General features: G+C 42.2%; 2 protein-coding genes across 8 annotated transcripts in view; both read left to right on the top strand.

Annotated features, from left to right (window-relative positions):
- The window catches only part of trip12 (thyroid hormone receptor interactor 12), a 51495-nt gene extending 37941 nt beyond the window's left edge, over nucleotides 1-13554 (top strand). For all 7 annotated transcript variants that reach the window (XM_041800125.1, XM_041800151.1, XM_041800143.1 and 4 more), the window contains 21 exons: nucleotides 446-546; nucleotides 936-1110; nucleotides 1308-1449; nucleotides 1959-2150; nucleotides 2243-2394; nucleotides 2495-2652; nucleotides 2780-2853; nucleotides 2952-3151; nucleotides 3742-3869; nucleotides 4000-4151; nucleotides 4931-5073; nucleotides 6574-6730; nucleotides 6849-6947; nucleotides 7037-7151; nucleotides 7320-7474; nucleotides 7570-7734; nucleotides 7865-8029; nucleotides 8116-8229; nucleotides 9559-9653; nucleotides 9888-9991; nucleotides 12197-13554. In XM_041800125.1, coding sequence (XP_041656059.1) covers nucleotides 446-546; nucleotides 936-1110; nucleotides 1308-1449; nucleotides 1959-2150; nucleotides 2243-2394; nucleotides 2495-2652; nucleotides 2780-2853; nucleotides 2952-3151; nucleotides 3742-3869; nucleotides 4000-4151; nucleotides 4931-5073; nucleotides 6574-6730; nucleotides 6849-6947; nucleotides 7037-7151; nucleotides 7320-7474; nucleotides 7570-7734; nucleotides 7865-8029; nucleotides 8116-8229; nucleotides 9559-9653; nucleotides 9888-9991; nucleotides 12197-12393 — 2983 coding nt within the window. In that variant the 3' untranslated portion in view covers nucleotides 12394-13554. The remainder of the gene's footprint in view (nucleotides 1-445; nucleotides 547-935; nucleotides 1111-1307; nucleotides 1450-1958; nucleotides 2151-2242; nucleotides 2395-2494; nucleotides 2653-2779; nucleotides 2854-2951; nucleotides 3152-3741; nucleotides 3870-3999; nucleotides 4152-4930; nucleotides 5074-6573; nucleotides 6731-6848; nucleotides 6948-7036; nucleotides 7152-7319; nucleotides 7475-7569; nucleotides 7735-7864; nucleotides 8030-8115; nucleotides 8230-9558; nucleotides 9654-9887; nucleotides 9992-12196) is intronic.
- Nucleotides 13555-17509: 3955 nt separating this feature from the next.
- The window catches only part of dner (delta/notch-like EGF repeat containing), a 92441-nt gene continuing 91009 nt past the window's right edge, over nucleotides 17510-18941 (top strand). Inside the window, exon 1 of the mRNA XM_041810646.1 lies at nucleotides 17510-17931. Within this exon, the coding sequence (XP_041666580.1) occupies nucleotides 17635-17931 (297 nt within the window). The 5' untranslated portion in view covers nucleotides 17510-17634. The remainder of the gene's footprint in view (nucleotides 17932-18941) is intronic.

Genomic DNA, 18941 nt, shown 5'->3' with positions numbered 1-18941 from the left:
TTGCTACTCAGTACTCAAAGCAGACTTCAAATAAAACACTTTCATCCAGTATTTTTACTTCAGTAAATTATAACCAGTGTAACTGTCCTTTGACGAGTACAATAGTCATGTACTTTTTCCACCTCTGGAAGCTTTACGCTGTCCCCTCTGGTGGGTTTTCCGTGCCATGACAGTCTAAATATGCCCTGCTTGGTTCCCTCTCATCCTCCAGTCCATGTAGAAACTCTGATTTGAAGTTCATTTGTTCTGCATGTGTCTGGATTTGTAAACATCTGCACCTTGCCAAAAATCTTCTAGTGAAACAGGTACAGCCCTACTATATGCTGTTGTTAATTGATAAGCAGTAATGTGAGCATTTAATGGTTTATGGTAAAAGTTGTTATTCTCTGCTAAGAAGACTATTAATTATTATGGATTGTTATTGATTATTTTGTTTCCCACCCAGGCGGTTAAGTGACGTCCTTAAAAGGAAACGGCTACCTAAAAGAGGGCCCAGGAGGCCCAAATACTCCCCCCCAAGAGATGATGACAAAGGAGACAATCAGGGTGAGTTAAAGGAGTGATTCCCTCTTGTCACTTTTAAAAATACCAGAAACTTTATATTAGCCCACTTTGTCCAGATTGTAGACCTTTAATATTTAAAACCAATTCATCAGTTTCGAAATGAACAGCAGCAGATCCTTTTCTGATGAGATTTGGTAAAGGTTCAGTAATTTTGGTAATTGTCTTCATTTAATCTAAAGTCTTTGTTATAGCTCCTAACCGTAGATATCCTCACACCACTTCCAAAGAAGGGGGGTTTAGATCGTCCTCTCTGTTAAGCATGAATCACCATAAACTTAGCAGTAATCAACATTAACTATTGACTGTGTTGTTTGATTAGCTGTCTTTGTCCATGCCTACCCTCTCTAATCTACATTTGTGGATCTTTACAGCCAAGAGCCCTACCAGTACTCAGTCACCAAAATCGTCCTTCTTGGCCAGCCTTAACCCCAAAACCTGGGGGAAGCTGGGTGCCCAGACCAACAATGCTAACTCAGAACCGTCACGCACGGCAGGTGTTAGCGGCCTGGCACGAGCCCCACCCAAGGACTCAATATCAAATAACAGGTACAGTGAAAAGAGGCCGAATTTATCCAGCTCCCCCAAACCACTGTTATCCTTTTTGTTCTTGTGATTGGTGTTAAAAACCCATGCCAATAATAATTTTTGCCAATTATAAAAAGAAAAAATAAGTTTGCTAATTATAAAAAAATCTATTGCAATCTTAAGTCATAATTATGAGACATCCTTTCTTTATTTTACAGAGATAAAATTAAAGCCTGGATCAAAGAACAGGCCAGTAAGTTTGTTGAGCGCTACTTCAACTCTGAAAATGTGGATGGTAGCAACCCTGCACTGAATGTACTCCAGAGACTCTGCACAGCCACCGAGCAGCTCAACCTGCAGGTAGGACATCCTTCAGACGTTTCATCCAGAGCTCTACAGGTGGTTCTTACAGTCTGGATCTAGGACTAGGCAAGCTAAGGCTTTCCAAAGTGATGCTTGTTGCACTCAGAGTAAATTTGAGTCCAGGGTTGGTTTCACATTTAGTTCCTGGGCCCATATCCAAGTACACCTGACCCCAAAGTCCAGATCCATTTGATCCTTTTCTTTTTGGATCTACAAACAAACTTCTGTATTTCATCTCCCTGTCATTATTAGAACACGTATACACCAACCGTATTTTCCATTTTTTGCTATCCTTTGTTGGCAACTTCTGGTAAAGTGGGTGGAACTGGCGAGGAGTGAGGGAAACTCATGCTTCTCATCAATTCCACCCTGTTTTCAAAAAGCTGTCAACTATGGCTTACTATGGATGTGGAAGTGAAAATCCATTCACTTTTTCAAAAACCCGAACTGACATCTGCCTTTGCTGAGATGTTTTTCTGGTGATAATATGTTCTCTGATATTTCAGGTGGACGGTGGTTTGGAGTGCCTGGTGGAGATCTCGAGTATTGTATCAGAATCTGATGTGTCGTCGTTTGAGATCCAGCACAGCGGGCTGGTGAAGCAGCTGCTCGTCTACCTGACCTCCAACAGTGACAGGGACCTGCTCTGCCGGGACGTACGGCTCAAGAGGTTCCTTCACGTGTTTGCAGGCTGTCCGGTGAGTTCTTAGGCTTTATTTAGTCAAAGGTCTTGGCATTTTTGACATTTTCCCCATGTAACCTTTGGTTTTTTTCCCTGTTGGGTTTGCAGATACCGGGTATGGAGCCTTTAGGACGCCTGGACCCAACAGATAATGCACCCTTCCTTGGCCTGGTACACAAAATGAACAGCTGTCTGAGCCAAATGGAGCAGTTTCCTGTCAAAGTGCATGATTTCCCAAGTGGCAACGGCAATGGCAGCAGGTCAGCAGGCTTATGTGGATGAAAATCTTCAAATATTCAAGCAGCCGCTGCTGTTTCATGTTGGTAAACATCTTTAAAGTTCTTCCTATGGTCTCTCCAGGGGTTCTCAGGCTCTGAAGTTCTTCAACACTCACCAGCTCAAGTGTCAGCTGCAGAGACATCCAGACTGCACTAACGTGAAGCAGTGGAAAGGCGGTCCAGTGAAGATCGACCCCCTTGCTCTGGTGCAAGCAATTGAGAGATATCTGGTTGTCCGAGGTTAGACAATACTTGTTTTTTTTTCTGAAAAATTCCTGTTGGGTCATTTTTTCTTCCTTTGAACTGTCCTAATGACGGCTCTTCAGTTTCTCTCTTAGATATTCATGATGTCTAAATGTTATTTCAGGATACGGTCGAATCAGAGAAGAGGACGAAGACAGTGATGATGATGGTTCAGATGATGAAATAGACGAATCACTGGTACGTTGTTTCAGTCACGGTTTCCTCTGCAGGCACTTTAATCGTCATAATAAACCATATATGTAATTCACTTCCTATATTCCTCCTTTGGTCTCCAGGCAGCACAGTTTCTGAATTCAGGAAGTGTACGTCACAGACTACAGTTTTATATCGGCGACCACCTGCTACCGTACAACATGACGGTATACCAGGCGGTTCGGCAGTACAGCCTTCAAGCCGAGGAGGAAAGGGAGTCCACAGACGACGAGGCAAACCCACTGGGGCGAGCTGGCATTTGGACCAAAACGCACACGATATGGTAACGCTACCTTAATTCATTCAGTCCATAACTGTTCTTTATAGACATAGTACAGTAAAATATCCTTTATTCAGTCAGTCTCCGTAATGGTTTATTTATAGGCATTCAATATGAAAAAATCTCCTTTAGTTATTAAGTGTTACATAATAAAGTTTATTAAGTCTCTTGAGAATCTCATAAAGAAGCAGGTGTTAACATCTGTCTGGTTCTGACAGACGTAGATGTCTCCTGGTCCATAAAATATTTCCTTGAAAGAAGTAAGAAATCACAGGGAGCAAAATCACTGCAGACCCTTCTGTAGTTTATTAATGATCAGTCAGAGGAAATATTTGATTTAAGGTTGGACAAATGCATTACTTCAGGTATGTTGGATTTAGTTTGACTTTTATTATAAACTGTTCCGTAAACATTTCAGTACGTGCTTGTTGTGTAGGAAACCTTTCTGATGTGCAAGTAGAAATTAAAACGAAAATACTAAACTGCTAGGTTCACCAATTTTGGTGTCCAGGAAGTTGTTTTTATGCAGATGTTGTTTGATTTTATCTCTTTTATATCAACATTAATTTATCTGCTGTCTTGCCTTCTGACAGGTATAAGCCTGTGAGAGAGGACGAGGATGGCAGCAAAGATGCTGTGGGTGGAAAGAGGGGCCGAGCCCAGACCGCTCCCACCAAAACCTCACCTCGCAACGCCAAGAAGCAGGACGAGCTGTGGCACGGTGAGAATCAGAGACCACCATGATCAGAAGAATCAGATGATAATCATAATCAGGATCGCCAGCTGCTCCAGAGAGCTAAGACCTCCTCAGTGCTTGGTCCTTTCTCATTCCTCTACTTGTTTCCTTCCAGACGGCGTCTGTCCCAGCGTCCTCAACCCCTTAGAGACATACCTCACTTCGGAGCCCCCGGAGACCATTACTTTTGATGACCCATCTTTAGAGGTCAACCTGCTGCTGAGGGTCCTTCACTCCATCAGTAGATACTGGTTCTACCTGTATGAGGTGAGTAAAGTAGATAGTGGTTCTACCTGTATGAGGTGAGTAAAGTAGATACTGGTTCTACCTGTATGAGGTGAGTAAAGTAGATACTGGTTCTACCTGTATGAGGTGGGTATAGAAGTTACTGGTTGTAGTTAAAAAGAGTTACAGACACCTGTGAATACACAGGATATCACTGTCCCAGGTTTCTGTTCAGTCAGAATGGTTTAGATAGATAAACTGTCATTACCAAATAGTCTGAAACAAAAATGTTTTCCACATGAATGAGTTGAGTTCTTAAATCCTTCAGTGTGGACAATTAACACTCAGCTCTTACAACTGTAATTAAGATTTTTAGGAGATTAAATCTACTTTTAGTGCTGAAAAAATAACACTCTAATATCAAATTAGTTATGCAATAAAAAATTAACAGGCAAGTAATGTCATGGCATTTAAATTGTCTCCATTCATCTTAGAGATCAGCATCATCCTGGCTTGATTGATAAGGCAGCATATCTACAGAGGACATTTTATGCAATTTTTGATGCAATTTAGGCGCATTTTTGCTGTTTGTTCAGTTTTGTCATTGACATGAAGTTTCCCCTGAACATGCTCACTTGCACCGAAAACTAGCTCTAGATAGATTTTAGTGTAGATTAGTCACAGAAACTTAAAAACTTGCCATTTTGGCTGGTTTATACAACAACATACCATGTTTTGATTATGAAAGCTCTCATTGGATAAACTGGTATTTATTCTACAGGTCTCTTATCCAATCAAATGTGACTGTTTCTGTTTTTCAGAATGCTGTATGTAAGGAAATCATCCCCACCAGTGAGTTCATCAACAGTAAGCTGACAGCCAAAGCTAACCGTCAGCTACAAGACCCGCTGGTCATCATGACGGGGAACATCCCAACATGGCTCATTGAGCTGGGAAAGACCTGGTAAGTTTTGACCCTTTAGACGAATTCATATATGAGAGTCTAGTCCTGACCCCTGTAGTACCTGAGTATGGATCCAGTCTTGACCCCTGTAGTACCTGAGAATGAATCCAGTCTTGACCCCTGTAGTACCTGTGTATGAATCCAGTCCTGATCCCTGTAGTACCTGTGTATGAATCCAGTCCTGACCCCTGTAGTACCTGAGAATGAATCCAGCCCTGACCCCTGTAGTAAATGTGTTTGAATCCATTCCTGACCCCTGTAGTACCTGAGAATGAATCCAGCCCTGACCCCTGTAGTACCTGAGAATGAATCCAGCCCTGACCCCTGTAGTACCTGAGAATGAATCCAGCCCTGACCCCTGTTGTAAATGTGTATGAATCCAGCCCTGACCCCTTTTGTAAATGTGTATGAATCCAGCCCTGACCCCTTTTGTAAATGTGTATGAATCCAGCCCTGACCCCTGTAGTAAATGTGTATGAATCCAGCCCTGACCCCTGTTGTAAATGTGTATGAATCCAGCCCTGACCCCTGTAGTAAATGTGTTTAAATCCAGCCCTGACCCCTGTAGTAAATGTGTATGAATCCAGCCCTGACCCCTGTAGTAAATGTGTTTGAATCCATTCCCTGACCCCTGTAGTACCTGAGAATGAATCCAGCCCTGACCCCTGTAGTAAATGTGTTTGAATCTAGTCCTGACCCCTGTAGTACCTGAGAATGAATCCAGTCTTGACCCCTGTTGTAAATGTGTATGAATCCAGCCCTGACCCCTGTAGTAAATGTGTTTGAATCCATTCCCTGACCCCTGTAGTACCTGAGAATGAATCCAGCCCTGACCCCTGTAGTAAATGTGTTTGAATCCATTCCCTGACCCCTGTAGTAAATGTGTTTGAATCCATTCCCTGACCCCTGTAGTACCTGAGAATGAATCCAGCCCTGACCCCTGTAGTAAATGTGTTTGAATCTAGTCCTGACCCCTGTAGTACCTGAGAATGAATCCAGCCCTGACCCCTGTAGTAAATGTGTATGAATCCAGTCCTGACCCCTGTAGTACCTGAGAATGAATCCAGTCTTGACCCCTGTAGTAAATGTGTATGAATCCAGAATCAAGTAGTAGAACTGTGTGGATCCAATCCTGTCCCCTGTGGTAGATCTGTGTGAATAGAGTTCTGATTCCTGTAGTAGATCTGTATAAAACCAGCCCTTACAACTGAAATAGATGTGTATGATTCCATCCCTGACCCCTAAAGTAGAAGTGTATAAATCCATTCCTGTCCCCTATAGGAGATGTATGTAAGTACAGTTTTGCCCCCTGCAGTAGATCTTTGTGAATCCAGTCCTGGCCCCTACAGAAGACCTGTATGAATCTACCTCTGACTTCTGTAGTAGATGTGTATGAATCCGGTCCTGGACCCTGTAGTAGATGTGTATGAATCAAGTCCTGACCCCTGTAGTATATCTGTTTGAATCCATGTGTCCTCATCTCTGAATCTCTCCCTGCAGCCCCTTCTTCTTCCCCTTCGACACCCGGCAGATGTTGTTTTATGTGACTGCCTTCGATCGCGACAGAGCCATGCAACGCCTGCTGGACACCAACCCAGAGATCAACCAATCAGATTCTCAGGACAGCAGAGTCGCCCCACGTCTGGACAGGAAGAAGGTGCAGCTGGTTTCTACATTTGACTTAACTTGAAGAGAATTTAGACTTAAGTAGGTGAACATTTAGTTCACATATGTTCTTCTAACGGCATTTCCACCCACCTGTTGTCTACTTTCAGAGGACGATAAACCGTGACGAGCTGCTCAAACAGGCCGAATCAGTGATGCAGGACCTGGGCAGCTCCAGAGCCATGTTGGAGATTCAGTATGAGAATGAGGTCAGTCAGCTTACTCATGTTAGTAATGTTAAACAGGTTGATATTCTACGCACTCAAAAAGCTCCAATTAGCTCTTTTTTCGGTTTCAGGTGGGCACAGGTCTTGGACCCACGCTGGAGTTCTACGCTCTGGTGTCTCAGGAGCTCCAGAGGGCCGACCTTGGCCTGTGGCGGGGCGAGGAGGTCACGCTGGCCAATCCTAAAGGTATCAGATTCATAGATAAAAATAAGTTTGAAACAATAGAGCAATGTTTAAACACCCGGGAGCGTTTACTGTTGATATCGTCTGTCTTTTCTTCTAAAATGGTATAAACCTGTTTGTAGTGATTCTTTCTGACTGACTCTCATGGCTCTGGTGTCTTTGCCCTCGCAGGAAGCCAAGAAGGAACCAAGTACATGTTCAACTCCAAAGGACTGTTTGCTGTTCCCTTTGGCAGGACGACCAAACCAGCACACATAGCCAAAATCAAGATGAAGTTCCGTTTCTTAGGAAAGCTAATGGCCAAAGCCATCATGGACTTCAGACTGGTGACTGAATCTTCTCTGTTAACACAATCTTATCAAAGTTGAGCCTTTATCTGGGAGTCAGATAACCTACATCTTCTCTCCTCCGGCTCCTACAGCTGGACCTGCCCCTGGGCCTGCCCTTTTATAAGTGGATGCTACGGCACGAGATGTCCATCAGCTCCCATGACCTGGTGAACATCGACCCTGGTGTGGCCAAGTCCATCCAGCACCTGGAGGACATCATCCGCCAGAAGAAGAGGCTGGAGCAGGACCGCTCACAGGTGGACCATACAGACATGGATGCTTTATTTGAGTGTCTCCTTACCTGTGTCCTTCACTGTTAATCTTTGTTTTAATCTTTGTTTAATCTTTATGTTGACTCTTGTTATAACCCTTCTTTTCCCATCCCAGACCAGGGAAACGCTCCAGCAGGCTCTGGAGAGCCTCAACATGAACGGCTGCTCAGTGGAGGACCTGGGCTTGGACTTCACCCTTCCAGGATTCCCCAACATTGAGCTGAAAAAGGGCGGCAAAGACGTCCCGGTCACCATCTACAACCTGGAGGAGTACCTAAGGGTAAATGATGCCTGGTTTCTGTCTGCTAACTCCTATCAGTGTTGGTTCTGTTCTTCCTGACTCTGCCTCTTCCTCCTCCTCTCCAGTTGGTGGTGTATTGGACTCTAAATGAAGGAGTGTCCAGACAGTTCGAGTCTTTCAGGGAAGGCTTTGAGTCCGTCTTCCCCCTGCATCACCTGCAGTATTTCTATCCAGAAGAGGTGAGACCACATCTTTTTTTTCAGTCACTTCTGGCTCTTTACAGTATGATCCCCTAACTCAGGGGTGTCCAAATGCGGCCAAGAGTCCATTTTTGATTGGCCCTCAGCAAATACTAAACATTACATGAAATATGGCTCGCATTTGGACATGAAGCTTGGCTGTTACGTACTTCTTCGTTTCAGCACAAGGCAGTGCTACCATGCTATTTCTGTAAAAAAAACATTTTGTCAAGAACACTTAATGGATTTGATTTTTTTTTATACTAAATGATGACAACGCTGTAAATGGAAAACATATTGGCAACCAACATAATAACATTTTGATTTATAATGCCCTGATGGATTATAAAGGCTTATAGCAGTACCAATGGTGTTTTAGGGGCTGAACCAGTAATAGCCAGGGCTGACCAGGGCCCCCTAAAACCTGACAGCCATTTGCCTTGTCAGCCATTAACTAGCCATTTAAGCATACCCAATAACTAAGCATATCTTAACCATCATAAGTTTGGTTTAACTAACTTTACAATCCTCAGGATGAGGTATTTGAAAGTGGCCCCATCGTCCTAAAATATTTTCATGTGCGGCCCTCAGTGGAAAAAGTTTGGACATCCCTGCCCTAACTGGACCTTAATCAAAGCTATTCAGATGAGGAATAGACATATTACAAGCATTTTATTTGTCATATCTGGAAATTTCAAGCTTTCGTAAATCTCTTTAACTCTCATGAACAGTCAGAAAAGAGGAGTTGTTTGTAGGAAGTCTAATAAAGGCATTTCTTTAAATTCCAGGGTAGATGAAACACTAGGCTTTAGTTACTCTTTATTTTTTTTAATTCTCTGGCCTGCAGACTGACACCATAATAAAGGAACTGGTCTTTCTTGCTGTTTTAATGATTATTTTCAGCTACTGCATTAATCAACTCTTGCTCATTCATACCCTGTGATTGGCTAGACCTGTACTTTATCATAAGTCACACATGCACCTCCTTGTTAGACAAATTATACACCCAAATCTGTGCTGGTTTATTCACCAGACTGATAAATGAGGGCCAGTAACACCAGACTACAGCTTCGTCAACCCTCCAGCTTTCACTTTGAAGTCTGTTTACTCCAGGATAAATGTGACCCTGGTGGAGTTTGCCAGTTTCTTTGACGTGTTTGAACCATTCAGTTTACTCCACAATCCCAATAAAACTAGTTAGTGTCACTGATTAATACGTGAAACAGAGAGCTGAATATTTAACAGATTCACAGAGGGTTCACAGAGAAAGATGTTAGTTTTTTTTTCTTTATCTCTCTGCTTTAACTTTCTCTCTCCTCCCTCCCACAGCTGGACCAGCTGCTGTGTGGCAGTAAATCAGAGACGTGGGACGTCAAAACGCTGATGGAGTGCTGTCGACCCGACCACGGTTACACACATGACAGGTAAGTCAGCAGACTCCTCCCCAACTGTGGCCTCCCAGATTCCCCTAGAGTCTGGATCCTCACTTTTTAAAAGCAGTTTACTTGAGTCCACCAACCGCGTCTTAGTCTGGTCTTAATAAAGAACATAAAACCAGGTTTCATCTAGCATGGTCTGGTCTTTGTCTAAAATCTTCTCGGACTTATTTGATTCTGATCAGTGTTTTGATTCCTCTTCTTTTTCCCTTGTCTTTGCAGCCGTGCTGTGCGGTTCCTGTTTGAGGTGTTGAGCAGCTTCGACGCTGAACAGCAGAGACTCTTCCTTCAGTTTGTCACAGGGAGCCCCAGACTGCCTGTTGGAGGTGAGACAGCTCATAAAAATAGACATCAGGGGGATAATCAACAAAGACTTCATTATATGTTTATATATTAAAGTCCCAGAACTGAAACAACACATCCAGAAGCGTTAACTTACCCAGAGCCAGTGTCATGGTTTAACTGGTGATGGATTGACTGGTGACACTCACTTCCCCATCTGAATGATTAATCAGTGCCTTCAGAGACACAAAAGCTCCTAGGAGATTTTTGGTGCCATAAAGTTAATATAAAGAGATAACGAGAAAGATAAGAGAAAAACCCTGGTGGCTCTGCAGATGCCCAATCAGAATAAACAGATCTTTAATGTTGATTTTTAAAACAAAGCACTTAGTCTCTGTTTACAAAAGGGAAAAATGAAAATGCATTCTTTAAGTCTCATACAGTTAATGGCTGTTAGGCCATCAGACAAAGGTAGGTCTTTTGGACTCATGTGCCATGGGGCACAGATATCATAGGCTGATATTTTCAGCGAAAACATAGGCTGATATTTACAGCCAACATAGGCTAATATTTACAGCCAACATAGGCTGATATTTACAGCCAACATAGGCTAATATTTACAGCCAACATAGGCTGATATTTACAGCCAACATAGGCTAATATTTACAGCCAACATAGGCTGATATTTACAGCCAACATAGGCTGATATTTACAGCCAACATAGGCTAATATTTACAGCCAACATAGGCTGATATTTACAGCCAACATAGGCTGATATTTACAGCCAACATAGGCTAATATTTACAGCCAACATAGGCTGATATTTACAGCCAACATAGGCTAATATTTACAGCCAACATAGGCTGATATTTACAGCCAACATAGGCTGATATTTACAGCCAACATAGGCTAATATTTACAGCCAACATAGGCTGATATTTTCAGCCAACATATGCCGATATTTACAGCCAACATAGGCTGATATTTACAGCCAACATAGGCTAATATTTACAGCCAACATAGGCTGATATTTACAGCCAACATAGGCTGATATTTACAGCCAACATATGCCGATATTTACAGCCAACATAGTCTAATATTTACAGCCAACATAGGCCGATATTTACAGCCAACATAGGCTGATATTTACAGCCAACATATGCCGATATTTACAGCCAACATAGGCCGATATTTACAGCCAACATATGCCGATATTTACAGCCAACATATGCCGATATTTACAGCCAACATAGGCTGATATTTACAGCCAACATAGGCTAATATTTACAGCCAACATAGGCTGATATTTACAGCCAACATATGCCGATATTTACAGCCAACATATGCCGATATTTACAGCCAACATAGGCTAATATTTACAGCCAACATAGGCTGATATTTACAGCCAACATAGGCTAATATTTACAGCCAACATAGGCTGATATTTACAGCCAACATAGGCTGATATTTACAGCCAACATAGGCTAATATTTACAGCCAACATAGGCTGATATTTTCAGCCAACATATGCCGATATTTACAGCCAACATAGGCTGATATTTACAGCCAACATAGGCTGATATTTACAGCCAACATAGGCTGATATTTACAGCCAACATAGGCTGATATTTACAGCCAACATATGCCGATATTTACAGCCAACATAGGCTGATATCTACAGCCAACATAGGCTAATATTTACAGCCAACATAGGCTGATATTTTCAGCCAACATATGCCGATATTTACAGCCAACATAAGCTGATATTTACAGCCAACATATGCTGATATTTACAGCCAACATAAGCTGATATTTACAGCCAACATAAGCTGATAATTACAGCCAACATATGCCGATATTTACAGCCAACATAAGCTGATATTTACAGCCAACATAGGCTGATATTTACAGCCAACATATGCTGATATTTACAGCCAACATAGGCTGATATTAACAGCCATCATAGGCTGATATTTACAGCCAACATATGCTGATATTTACAGCCAACATAGGCTGATATTTACAGCCATCATAGGCTGATATTTACAGCCATCATAGGCCGATATTCATAAATGTTCCTCACTACTAGATCAGGCCCCGTCTTATGTTCTGCTTTTTGCTGGATCTCTGCCTGTAGATTTTCAGGCTCCAGATTGGCCCTCAGTATTCTTACATTTAAAAGGCTGAAGTCCACCCCTAAAACACTGGCTGCTCTTTTGTCTGACCCCTTCTGTTTCTGCTCCTCCCAGGTTTCCGGAGCTTGAATCCCCCGCTGACGATTGTAAGGAAGACCTTCGAGTCGACGGAGAACCCGGACGACTTCCTCCCCTCAGTCATGACGTGTGTCAACTACCTGAAGCTGCCTGACTACTCCAGCATAGAGACCATGAGAGAGAAACTGTTGATCGCTGCCCGAGAGGGCCAGCAGTCTTTCCACCTTTCCTGATCTCTCCACGCGTCGTCACATTAAAATGCCTTCTTCAGCGACTGATGAAATCACGACTTCCTCCTTAGTTTTTTGTAATCACATACATTAAGGCTCCGTGTACAGCCTTCTGGTTAGAGAAAGCAGCTTGCAGAAAACTTTAAATATATATTTGCTGCCCCGTCTCTCAAAAAAAATTCTAAAACATAAACCTGGAGGGTGTTGGTGAAAATCTAAAAGAGAGAGTCAAACTTTATCAGTAGTTGAGTTAAAAAAAGATGAGAACATCTGGGTGACATTTGAAACTGCATTGCTATGTGATATTTAAAAAAAGGGACGTCTCCTCGCCTGGACAGCGTCACTGGGGAAGGGCAGGGCTGGGAGGGAGGGAGGGGGGCGGGCGGGGTCCATCGAGCAGGCTAGGTTTCCTTTAGCTCCAAAGATCATTTGTACAGACAAATTTGCAGACTTTGCTCATCTCCACATTTGATAGACTAGTTCTTTGTTCTCATGTCTCTCCTCTGTCGGCCCCTCTCTTTGTTCGCCTTTCTCCCCTGTTGGTCATTTTTTTTTGCTTCGGTTTGTGCAGAGACAGTTCAGTTGGTTGAATGCGGGTCGTGCTGAGCGCCTGGTCTCTTTTCTTTTTCCCTCCTCTTCCTGAGTTGAGATTGTTTTCTGGCCTCCTTTATTCTCGAGAGCTCCAGCTCCATGAAGACGTGTCAGCCGTGTGTTGATCAGGTACTTCTGTTCTTTTCTGAGAGTTTTGTGTCTTTCTGTTGGTAGACCAAGCTCTGAGCAACCCTCAACACACCATGTAGCCGGGCACAAGATTTGGCTGGTCGCATTTGATCCTTTCATGGCCAGATAGCATTTCAAGTTCATTTAAGGAATAAAGTTTATATGCAGTTTCTCACCCTGTTGGAGGTGCGAATGTCTGCTTTACTTTTTTTTAATTTTCTATATTGTCTTTATTTCTTGCTGTAGTTGATTATTATTATTTTTCTTTGCACTGCTGGCTTGGAACAAACCGTGGTGTGCACCTGCAGTCTGTGGCCAGGGGAGGGCGCCACTGTATGTTCTCCTGGCCCAATCGTTCATGTGCTGGTTTCTAAGATCTGCAATAATTTACTGCATCAGGTTCATGTTTTTACCTGAACATAAATAAAGTAACTGTTTGACTCATGGCTGCTCCTGGTTTTATTTCTGCTTTGAGCTGATCCATTATTGCAAAAATCAATTTTGAGATCACAGTTTTTAAAAATGATTACTCATTGATTTTACAACATCTGCATCACATGTATTTATTAAACTGTAACACTCTATCTCTTAAAAACAACCAGTGAACTACAGTGAATACAAGAACAGGAATATTTAAAATGATGATATATGATTATGAGTAAACAGCTTTTGTGGCCAAAATATCACAACGTAAATCTTTACCAGATTATAAAACCTGCAGTGCCTAACAAGTATTCACCCCCTTGTATGTTTCAATCTTACTGATTTTATAAATCAGTCATGGTCAATATAATTTGGCCTTTTTGACAAAAAAGAACTCTTTAATGTCAAAGTTAAACAGTTTTCTATAAAGTAATGTCAAACAAAAATATATAAGCTAAAATAAGCAACTGCATAAATATTCACCCCCTGAAAATGCCAGAAATAATTCAACTGAGGTCCAGCATGTGAATGCTAATTGTTTCACATTTAGTGAAATGGCATCTGAAAAGTCCTTTCATTGGTAAATCAGTATTCCTGGCTACCATTACACCAAGAAGATGAGAACACTCTAAGCAACTCTGAGTAAAGCACATTGAAAAGTAAAAGTCAGATGGTGGGTATAAAGAAATTCCAAGGTACTGTCTGGTCTGGGAACGCCTCGGGATCCCCCAGCAGGATTTGGAAAGTGGCGCCGATATGTGGAGGAAGACTAACGGATGGACACTTTAGTTAACTAAACTTATGGTAATGGTTTCAAACAAATCAAGATTTCTAGTGTTATAAACTTGACATCCCATCAGTTGTACTTAGCTTTATTTGACTGAACTCATTACTTGTACATTTATGTTGGGATAACTTGACTTTTGTAAGTTTAACTCCACTGTGGAAACTTTACTTAAAAATCTGTTTAAAAACAACTGAACACGATGTTCAAGTACTTTTTATGAAGCTGCATGGTCTTCTCCTATTGTAATTTTCTTTTATTTCTATCAGAGACTCTAATCTTGAACATTAATGCTACTCAAGGAGGTCTGCCCTAAGGGACTATGAGAGTGCCCACTGAACCAGCAGACCATCCACTATGTAGTATAGTTACTCTCTACTGAAGGGGTGTCAAACTCCATCACAGCAGGGGCCGGATTCTGAGTTTAGGTCTAACCGGAGAGCCTAACAGGGTCAACAATTAACCATAAACTGTCATTTGCACCAGTAAAAATATGGGTAAAACTAAGTGAGCACTAATGATAAATGGTTTTCAGTTTCAAAAAAGTCAAAATTACAAGTTTAGCGGCTCAAAATCTGAGATGAAAGTCAAACTTAGTAGTTCAAAAGGTAAAAAACAGAATTAAAAGTCCAAATAATGATTTTAAGGGGCAAATATATGAGATAGAATGTCAAAGCTGGGAGTTTTAAGAATAAATTATTACATAAAACTCAAAATCATGAGTTTAAAAGTTAAAAAAAACATGAGTTAGAATTTTGAATTGTGGGTCTAAAAGGTCAAAATGTGGGATTAAAAATCAGGAGTTGAAAAGGTCCAAATATGTCTTTTAATTCACAACTGTGAAATCAAAAGGTTTAATCTTGATGTAAAAAAAAAATCAAAATTGTGAATTCAGAAGGTCAAAGTATGAAAAAAAAGGTCAAACAATAAATTTGATTGTGAGATGCAAAATTGAAAATATGAAGTGAAAACAAATTGATTTCTTTTCCCCATTCCTGACTTTTTATCTAAATATTTTTACTCTCTACGTTTTTCTCCTTTAAAGGTTAAATTTACTTTTTTTATACTGTAGTAAATCTGCAGAAGTCATCCCAGAGGGCCAATTACAATAGAAATAAGATGTGATCTTGCAGGTCGACTACAACAGTACCACCCGGGCGTTGGGTTTGACACCCCTGCTCTACAGGCAGGAGCGCTCTCTCTGAGTCAGCTACTTCATTCATGGTGCAATTGTGTAATGCCGAAAGGCATTCTGGGAAAAATCTGCAGTTTTGTCAAATACATTGAGGACATTAACAAAAAATACTTAGCGACTGAGTATAGTTAACTTTAAACTACAAATGTGTTCAATCAACTCAGAAAAGTAGAGCTAAAATAGCTGGTCCAGATTTTTTTAAGCAAACACAACTTATTTTTTAACAACCTTCACCTGTCTGGTCTTACAGTGCAGGATAGATTAAAAACTATAAACAGGATAGAATCTCTAAAGATTAACACCAAAGAAACCAAGTTAATTCACCTCTTCAAACTTTAATCAATCATGTCAGTGCATCAAACAGCTGTCTCTGTAAATAAAGATGTTTTCAACATTACTGGACTACTGTAGGTTATGGCTGAAACTTTCAAACAACAAACATTTGTAATGATATGACATGTGACAACTGATCTTATCTAACAAACGAGGTGTTTTACCTTCAACTGCCAACACAAAGCAATGGTCACAGGTTACTCTTATGGGACAAGGCCAAAATGTTTTTGACAGTTTCCATAAACTAACACTTGAAAAAAAAAAAAAAAAAAAAAAAACTCAAGGGCAATTGGTAAAAAAAAAACTTTTGAAAACTCTTTTCCACTTTAAACCAATTTTTGCTGCATTTTTTGCCCATTTCTGATAGATCTTTTTGAAACTTTTTGCCTACTTTAGCTACCTTTACCCCTTTTTTTGCTCATTTATATCACTTTTGTCTTTTAAGTGTCTTTTTGCCACATTTTGTTCTAATTTGCCAGTTTTTGCTGAATTTAACCCATTTTTGCTGTTTTTTTCTCATTTTTGCCACTTTCTGCCAGTTTCTTTCCAGATTTATCCAATTATATAGGCACTTTCGGACTATTTGTGCCAAGTGGAATCATTGTTGGAAGTGAATGCTATGTATTTTTGTGTCTTGCGATTGTTCTTCTTGTAATGCGTTCTTATACCTGTATAGAATCTTTGAAAATGAATTTCCTGGAAGGGACAATGACCTACCTACCTACCTACCTGCCTACCTGCCTACCTGCCTGCCTACCTGCCTGCCCGCCTGCCTGCCTGCCCACCCGCCCGCATTAGGACCAAGTCCGAGTCCTGGACTCAAGTACTACAAGACTAGCATATATATAGCAAAATGGAATGCTATTTGTTCCCTTATAGTGAGTATGCAGTTGCAGAATACTACAGCACTGTGACTGATCCACTGTGACTGATTTTGTAACTGAGGGAGCAAAACCTCGCCATTGAGAGAGGAGGGCACAGACAAACCTGGATCCCTGAAGAAGACAGACTGTGCACCCGCTGCAGCCAACAGGAGATGGATTTAGAAAGTTTCTAACCATCTGTCCTTTACACAAGGACATCAGAGATCTTTCTGCTTTTTTTTTTTTTTACCAGAAAACAAAAGTAATTTGGTGCAACAGTGTGTAAATGCTGAAGCATGTCACATGAGCTTTCACTCATTCATTTTAAACCCAGATTTTTCATATTAATTATACAACTTTCCTGTTACTCTTATCATATAAAAAATAAACTGCTTCAGTGATGTTTTCCATGCCGATACAGCCTGTTGAATAGAACCGAACTGAATATATGTATATATAAATGTGTATGAGTTGGCTGTTTCATTGTCTAGTCTGTGGTCACCCTGTTGTTACCATGGAAACGCAGCTCATCTCAGAGCAGCACTGATCAGGAGTTTCTCCAACATCAACATCTCATCCTCGTCCTCTGCCGTCTTCCCTGAATTCACCCCCAGAGCTTGGCTCTTTGAGGAGGTTATTGATGATCAGACTCCCAATGAGCTTTTCCCTGTGTGGAGTGGGCGTGTCGTCATCTTCAGCGTCACCGTGACTCGGACACAGCACAGTTCCCTCCCTCCCTCCTCCTCATCCTGCATCCTCACCTTCTCTCCCCCATCGTCCTCTCCGCCAGTCTGCTCTCACTGCTCTGCCTGCACACAGCTCTCTCTGTCGCTCTCTCTCAGTCGCTCATAGACCTCAGCTGCCGCACGGACGCCGCTCTCACAGAGGAAATAACCATAGACACGTTACTGAAGAAATCAGAGAGGATGAGGATGAGCGTGTGCCAGCGCTCACACGCCGTCGTTGGGGGCTTCAAACCCCTCCTGCTCCTCCTCCTCCTCTTCACCACCACCACCAGCAGCAGCAGCATCGGGACCGTCGCCTCTCCTTTTCAGCTGGCCCCGGACACCCCGGCCCCAGCGGAGCCCACCCCAACTCAGGCCAGCCCTGGTCCAGACCCCTGTGAAGGGAGACCCTGCCTCAACGGGGGCTCCTGCCTGGCAGACGACACCTGGGATTACACCTGTACCTGCAGACGGGGCTTCACGGGTCAGAACTGTGAGGTAGGACTTGTCCTCTGGTCTACTTCAGATCTTTATGGCTCAATACTGGGAGGTGGGACTCACCCTCTCTGTGAAGAGGTCTCAGTCTGGTCTTTATGGGTGAAAAACCATGAGATAAGACTCGTCCTCTGGTCTCAGTCTGATCTTCACGGTCAGAATTGTGAGGAAGGACTTTTTCTCTGGTCTCAGTCAGATCTTTGTGGGTCAGAGCTGTGAGGTAGGGCTCGTCCCCTGATCTCAGTCAGATCATAGGGGGTCGGAGCTGTGGATAGGCCTCTTCCTCTGGTCTCAGTCAGATCTTTGTGGGTAAGAAATGTGTGGTACAACTCGTCCTCTGGTCTCAGGCCAGTCTTAACAGGTTAGAACTACAAGGCAGGACTCATCCTCTGGTCTCAGTCAGATCTTTATGGGTCAAAGCTGTGGGGCAGGACTTGTCTATTGGTCTCAGGCCAGTCTTAATGGGTCAGAACAGTGAGACAGGACTCATCCTCTGGTTTCAGAATGGTTTTTATGAGAGTCTGGTCTTTATGGGTCAAAACTATGATGAACTGTCCTCTGGTCTCAAGCTGAGCTTTAAGGATCAGAACTGTGGTTAAGGACTAGTTCTCTAGTCTCAAATCTGGACAGTTTGGATGTTTGTTCTGGTTGTTTTAAATTAAGACTTCATTAAACACAAAGTCAGCACACAGATACCTCATGGCCAGAGTGTTTTCTGGGTTGTTCTTTGAAGAGATACTTGATCTGTGAATGCATTCACCTGCTCTAAATTCTGCTCTGGTTCCAGACTAATCTCCAATCTCTATTTCGCACCAGTAGCTGATGATACAGTGGTCTATCCTCTCTGTTTCCATAGCTGATGCTGGTTGTGGTCCATCCTCTCCCTTTCCATTGTTGATGCTGGTTGTGGTCTATCCTCTCTGTCTCCATTGGTGATGCTGGTTGTGGTCCATCTTCTCCGTTTCCATGGCTGATGCTTGGTGTGGTTCATCCTCCTTGATTCCATAGCTGAT

This window comes from Cheilinus undulatus, linkage group 2, assembly GCF_018320785.1.
Source record: "Cheilinus undulatus linkage group 2, ASM1832078v1, whole genome shotgun sequence".
Lineage (NCBI taxonomy): Eukaryota > Metazoa > Chordata > Actinopteri > Labriformes > Labridae > Cheilinus > Cheilinus undulatus.
This window is presented reverse-complemented; position numbering and strand designations above follow the sequence as displayed.